This window comes from Neophocaena asiaeorientalis, unplaced genomic scaffold, assembly GCF_003031525.2.
Source record: "Neophocaena asiaeorientalis asiaeorientalis breed wild unplaced genomic scaffold, Neophocaena_asiaeorientalis_V1.1 scaffold770, whole genome shotgun sequence".
Classification (NCBI taxonomy): domain Eukaryota; kingdom Metazoa; phylum Chordata; class Mammalia; order Artiodactyla; family Phocoenidae; genus Neophocaena; species Neophocaena asiaeorientalis.
In genome coordinates this window covers 92,782-100,049 of record NW_020175738.1, presented here as the reverse complement: position 1 = coordinate 100,049, position 7,268 = coordinate 92,782, and the positions used below count along the sequence as shown (strand labels likewise).

General features: G+C 41.5%; 1 protein-coding gene across 1 annotated transcript in view; it reads right to left on the bottom strand.

The window, feature by feature from the left end:
* Nucleotides 1-220: 220 nt before the first annotated feature.
* Nucleotides 221-7,268, bottom strand: part of EDA2R (ectodysplasin A2 receptor) — a 52,163-nt gene continuing 45,115 nt past the window's right edge. The window contains exons 2-6 of the mRNA XM_024732221.1: nucleotides 5,764-5,942; nucleotides 5,125-5,210; nucleotides 3,417-3,581; nucleotides 1,984-2,169; nucleotides 221-612 (exon numbers count right to left, since the gene is read on the bottom strand). Coding sequence (XP_024587989.1) covers nucleotides 221-612; nucleotides 1,984-2,169; nucleotides 3,417-3,581; nucleotides 5,125-5,210; nucleotides 5,764-5,942 — 1,008 coding nt within the window. The remainder of the gene's footprint in view (nucleotides 613-1,983; nucleotides 2,170-3,416; nucleotides 3,582-5,124; nucleotides 5,211-5,763; nucleotides 5,943-7,268) is intronic.

Genomic DNA, 7,268 nt, shown 5'->3' with positions numbered 1-7,268 from the left:
AACCTGGCCAGTTCCTTGACAACTGTAGGCCCAGATATATGATGTATGACTGACTGGCTTAAAAGATTAACATTATCACAGTTGTCCCTCCATCCACCAGTGTTCCTAGCTTGCAGTTCCTCTGACACTAGCCCTACTGAACAACAGTACTCCAAGGGATAATTCCTTTTGGGGGTGGTCCCCAATTTCTGGTCTTTCTACCCTACCTTTCCAGCTCACCTCAGTACAGTGAAAGGCTGGGTACTTCAAAGGGTACAGTGAGCTCCAGTCTGTCTCCAGAGCATTCAGCTGTGTTCCCCCTCAAGGTCTCAGCTCCAGTATAGGAAGCAGAACTGGAAATCTTTCGCAGGTCCAGCTCTGTGCATTCGATGGGAGTGTGGACCCAGTGGGAGTGGCTCTCTGAGGCACAGGAGGCCAAGGTAAAAGACTCCTGTGTGGGGAAGCCACGAGTCGAGCTGCAGTCGTCATCCAGGATGGGGTTAAGTGCCTGGGTCTCAAAGATGCTTTCACTCAGTGGGGACTCAGGACTGGTCTCCTGGCCAGGTGGCATGGGGAAGAGAGATTCCTCTTCCGCTGCCTCGTCAGCCTCATACTGCAGCGAACCTCCTGAAACTTGAAACAGAAAGCCACTGAGTCACCCAAAGGCAGGGGCTCTTCTTAGCGGGGCACCTGGTCGTGAGCACAAAATCAGGAAAGATCTGGGAACTAGTGCTCCCCCTCCCATCCCTGGGGACCAGAGCACCTAGCACCAGGCTGAGGTGACACAGTTGAGGAACATATTTACATTGGGGTATCAGATTAAGGCTACCTGGTGGTGGATCAGGGAAAATTGTCAATTTCTCCAGAGAAAGAGAAATCCTTTGTGGGAAGCAGGATTTTAACAACACCCACACCAGACATGATCTTTATTCCCTGATGTTATGCCAGTGTATATGTTGTGTTATATGGCAAAAGGCACTTTGCAGGTGGATTTAAGATTATGGACCTTAAAATAGGTAGATTATCCTGGATTACCCAGGTGGGCCCAATGTAATGACATGTGTCCTTAAAAGGGGAAGATGGAGGCAGAAGAGTCAGAGAGAGTATCAGATATGTGAAAGGAAAAGGACTTGACCACCATTGCTAGTTTTGAAAACGGAAATGGGTCATAAGTCAAAGAGTTGGGTGGTGTCTAGGAACTGGGAATGGTCCTCAGCAGACAGTCAGCAAGGAAGTGGAACCTCAAGCTTATAACTGCAAGGAACTGAATTCTTCCACCTTTCTGAATGATCAAGGAAATGGATTAACCTCTTGATCTTCCAGAAATGAATGCAGCCTCGGCAACACCTTGATTTCAGCCTAGTGAGACTCTGAGTCGAGATCCAGCCAAGCTTACAAAGCTTCTGATCTATGGAAATGGTGAGATAATAAATGGGTGTTGTTTTAAACCATTGAATTTGTCATAGTTTGTTCTGGCAGTGATAGAAAATTAAAACACCTTTCATGCATAAGTCTGATTCAACATCAGGTTACAAACTGAGAGCCTATGGGATGTGTGTTTGTTTGACCCCTGCATTGTGGTTGTGGTACTTTTTAATTATAACTCATTGCCATAACTTAAAACTATTTCATATAAAAATCCAGAGTTTTGGCTTCTCTTGAAAATTCAGAAGATCTTGAAGCATTGAATATTCCTACATGGTAACAAACAGCTGAAACTGAGTAGTAGATTCCTCTTTAGACAGGGGATGAACTATTCAGTTTGCCACAGTCTCTACTCCTTTCTAATGAACCTTATATTGGATCCAACTCACATATTAATCTCCCTTATACAACCCTAGTATTCATGTAAGTCAGTGACTCCTGAAAAACACCTCCTGATAAATGAGAAAATGTCTAATCTTATTTCCCCTGTGGAGACCCTGAGGGAGCTGCCTGCCCTCGTATCTCCAGAAAAGGGTACTGCATTATCTTGAGGACAGAGGAGGAGCAGAGAAGCGTTACCCATTTCTCTTCTCCTGAGGCAGGAGGAGGGAGACAGGCAGCTCTCAGATGTTGCCTCATCTTCTTCTTTCCAGGCCCTGGGGCCCAAATGCTTCATTTCCCATGTTTCATGCCCATGCCCAGGGACTGGGCAACAGCTCTTATCTGAGAAACTGGCCTCCAAAGTCAGAGACAGGATGATCCACCCTGAGCCACAATGTTCCAGGAGACACCAGAGAGTAGAGGAGAGAGAATTAGAGTTTGAGAAGGGTCATAAAGGGATAACAGTGTTGCCCTTGTGCCCTGCATCCCCTGAAATCCTAGATTCACCTCCACTTAAGTGAGAGGTAGAGCCAAACATATCTTCTAAGCTTTTTGAAGATCATCTGACAGACCCTAGATCCAAAGTGGTAGGTAGGCCTATATAAGCAGAATCTTTCCACACAAACAGAGAGGTTGAAAAAAGTTGTGTTGCTTTGGACCCAATATCCAGTGGGCTGAGGAGGAGTCCTTAGCACCTGTGTATCTAGTAGAACGTGTCCTCCTCTTTCCTTACTAAATCAACTCCGCTTACTAGCCTGGGTTCCTATTTTGGTGTCTCTGTCCAGCTCTCAGCTCCCTTGATGGCACTGAAGCTGCACTGAACCTCAGTACTATTGACTAAAGATCTAAACCCTTCTCTGGTCTTGGCCAGCCACCATCCCACCTCCCCTATATCTTCCCTCAGTGACCTGGCATTCTTGTCTCATATTCTTGGCTAATGGCTGGACTTGTGCTGAAAATAGATCATGATGTTACTCCTGATTTTAAATATGACATTCCATCTAAAATTTCACATGGCCATCTCCTATGGGCTGGGCCAGACTTCTGATTATCATTATTGTCTGAGGAAAAATGTCTAAGTTTGCCAATTCCTCTGGACATTGGGCTCTCAGTTACCACATTTGGTATACTACTATACTGATAACCATTGCCTGAGACCTCACCCACTTTTATTATAGTCATGTCTCATTCCAGCCAGCCTTCCTCTTTTCCTGACATGCTCCAGAATCTATACCTATTAGTAGATATAACTAATTGGAAAAGAACTTAGAAATCAACTTCATCTCTCATTTTAAAGATTAAGGAGAAAGAGGTTCAAAGAAGCTAGATGACTTATCTAAAGTTACACAGTGATTTAGAGGTAGATTGGACTAGGACTTCAGATGCCTTTCCCAAGGGTTTTCCCATAATGTTGTAGCCCTTTATGAATCACCACACCTTAAAGAACCAGGTCTTATAAACTCATAGGGTCAGCCTCAATCATCTCTGAAGTTCTGTGCATTCTATTGCCACCCCAGATATTTCAGCACTGTAGGGAAGGTCCATTAACTCTCAACCCCAGGAAATTCCTCTCTTCTGCTAGTTAGAACCTTGTTCCTGATTCATGTAATACGTGAAGCAGCTACCCTTACCACGCTGGCAATTTCTGTTGAAGAACTGCTTGCAGTAGAGGAAGAAGAGCCCCAGGAAGGCCAGGGTAAACACCATGAGCAGACTGCTCACCAGTGCAACAAGTGTGACCTCCTGAGGGGATACTGTGGGTACATCTGCCTTCACTAAGCTCAACTGGAAGGCACCTGTGAGACAAGAAAGTGGGGGAGGTCAGTCACTGTAGGTAGTCAATAGTCACCCTGACACTGGGCCTGGACTTCCTCAGGCCAGCACCCTCTCCCCAGGGTCTTCCTCAACTAGGGCTGCTAAACTGGTTCTACTTCTTTGTAGAGCAGGGAAAAGTATAAAGAATAAAGTGGAGGAACTAGCATATACTGCTGGTATGGTATAAATTAGTATAGTTATTTGAAGATGCACATATCCTGTGGTCTTTCCGTGTCACATTCAGTTATATAACCTAGACAAATAGAAACAAACTAAAATGTTCATCAGTAGGGCACAGGATAAATAAATCATGATATAATTCTATGATGTAATATTATTATATAGCATTTAAAATAAAAGACCTGTATGGATCAATTTAAATAATCCAGAGAGGAAAAACAAATTGGAGAGAGAGTATATAACTTGATATCATTATGAATACAAGAAACAAAACATGGGTGGAGAGTTTGGCAGAGTCATAGTGCTCACAAGTTATCCACATGCTTCTCTGCATTTCCCATACACCCTTGTAGTAAGGCCATAAGAGTACTTCTGGCCAATGGACTGTGAGTGGAAGTAATGTGTGTCACTTGCAGACTGAAGTAGTTAAAAGCCACTATGTCTCCTCTATCTCTTAACCTGTCCCATCAACCTGGAAACCACATGGTTTGATGGTATAGTTACAAGATAGAGTAAGATCTTTGTATATGAAAAATAAACTTTTATTGCATGAAATCACTGAGCTTTGGGGGTTTGTTACTGTAGCATAGCCTACCAACAAGATACACACAATTTCATGATAGTGGTTGCCTCTGGGGAGGTAAGGAGAGAATGGAACTCAGAGAGGATCAAAACACAGATTCCATTAAACTTGTGGAATCTTCATTTAAAAAAAATTTGAAGCAAATATGCAAAATTTTAAGATTTATTAATCATTGATGCTGTGTAACTGAGCATTTTTCTTTTTATATTTTTCTGCATTTAAAATATTTCTACATATTTGAAATACTTCATGTTTTAAAAAGATATCAATAAATTAAAAAAATAAGTGAGTAGACATATAGTTGGTAGATAGACAAAAATAATAGACAGATAAATGGATAGTGATATGGGCACAGACTAGATCTTAGTGCTTCATTCAGCCTTTTACTAGTCCTAAGCATTAGGGACTCCTATAAACTTCAAATAAATAATACACAAGTGTACAAATATTATAATTTACAAAATGCTTTCTAACCTCCTATTTCACTAGAACTAGGCAGCATCCCATAAGGTATGAAGAACAATGATTTTCATGACTTACATTTTTTTCAGGTGAGGGAAATGAGGTTCAATGAGATTCAATAATTTATAGAAGGTTACACAGATAATATATTGCAAAACTATTACTCAAATCTAACCAATTCCCTTGCCAATCTACCCTATAGGAAGGAGCATGAGGGGGTAGGGGAAGTCTTTACTATGCTGTCTTGCTGTCACTCAATGGATTGGGGGGGAAAGGGGAGAAGAGAACTGGATACACACACTGAACCTCAGAGGTGGGGGTCTGCTTCGTGCATGGGATACATTCTTGATCCTGCAGGCCTCCAATACGTGTCTTTTGGTAGAATCTGTAGTCAGAGCAATAAAAAATGGCAAGATGATCAAACAAGTAATGTACTTGGATTGGTCCTTCTTGAACCATAGGCAGCTTCTAAGAGTCTTGTCTTCCAGGAAGCCATCACTCACTCTGACCCCTCATGAATTCTCTGCCTCTATGTCTGATTCTGACTCAGAGTCCCAGACGCTCCACCTCTTCCCCCATTCACCAAACCCTATAACCAAAATGGGAACTAGTCTCACAAGAGAAGGAAACACTGCTTTGACACCAACTGCTTCCTAATCTCTTCTAGGTCTACAGTGAGATTTACCTTGAAACTTGGGCCTGAGCTAAGCATGCCAGCATGATAAAACAGCTGTTTAGTACTCATCTGTAATTGACTGCGTGCTAAGTACTTTATAGGGGTATCTTGAAAAAATAATGCTTCTCCCTCAGGGGAGCTTAAACTCATCATGATATGGACAGTTAGAATACTTCAACTAGGCCCTGAGAGGTAAGGATGAGGGAGACCTCCAAGGGCTAGAGAATGCCCAGAAGAACTTGGCCTTATGTAGCAGGCTCACCTGGGCAGACAGTCCCCACAGACGGCATTAGAGGTAGCTGTACAGTTCTCCTTCTGGATACGATTGATGACAGCACAGGTGATGCAAGTCTGACATCTATGGTGGCCCCAGCTGCTTTTATATCTGCGGGGAGGGCAGGCTGCGCAGTATGCATCTCCACCTTCTCCATAACCACAATCCTTCAGTGAAATGGGAGTCACTAACATTACTCTATAGAAACTTGGAGAGAGGATTAGCTATGGGACAAGTGGACATTGTACGGAGTAGCATTTTACAAACTGCAAGTTGCAACCCATTACTGAGTCATGACATCAATTTACAGTCAGCATAGGTTAGGTTATGCTATGGTAAAAAAGTAAACTCCAAACCTCAGTGTCTTAAAAGAACAAAAATTTATTTCTCACTCACACCATTTTGCTTACCAGAGATTTCCTGGGGTCTCTGTTTTACATTATACTTACTGGGTTACCCAGAGTGATGGAGGCTTCATCTTTGTGCTACCATGATTGGAGCATCAGAGAAAAGAGAATATTGTGATCTGTGCACTGGCTCTTAAATCTTCCCCCAGAAATAACTCATTTCATTTTGCTCACGTCCTTCACCACACACATCACCTGATCATTAGTAACTACAAAAGTAAAAGAAAGTATAATTCTATAGTGTGCCAGAGCTGGGGAACTGGAAATATTTGACAATGAATGCTAATCACTACCTATCTTAGTATTGTTTTATAGAAGTTTTACAGATGAAATATGTAAGTATGTGTTGGGTTGTGATGAAAATTTTATTTCTTACATTTTACTGAACTATAGTTGACTCACAACATTATATTCGTTTCAGGAGTACAACACAGTGATTCAATATTTTTATAGATTACACATCATACAAAGTTATTATATTATTGACTGTAATCCCTGTGATGTACATTGCATCTCTGTGGTGTATTCAGTTTATAACTGGTAGTTTGTACCTCTTAATTCCCTTCACCTATTGGGCTGGCCAAAAAGTTTGTTTGGGTTTTTCTGCAGGATGTTAGGAACAACCTGAACGAATGTTTGGGCCAAGCTAATATTTTGCCCTTACCCCTACACTCCTCTCCTCTGCCAATGGCTAGTTTTTTCTCTGTATCTGTGAGACTGTTTCTGTTTGGTTATATTTGTTTATTTGTTTTTCAGATTCCACATATAAATGAAAACATATAGTATTTGTTTTTCCCTGTCTGATTTCACCTATTACTCCACCCCTCTCCTCTCTGGCAACTACTAGTTTGGTCTCTACATCTGTGATTGTCTCTGTTTTGTTACATTTATTTGTTTGTTTTGTATTTTTAGATTCCACATATAAGTGAAGACATACTGTATTTGTCTTTCTCTCTGACTTATTTCACCTAGCATAACACCATCTAGATCCATCCATGTTGTTGTAAATGACAAGATTTCATTATTTTTTATGGCCAAGTAATATTTCATTGTGTGTGTATATATATATATATATATATATATATA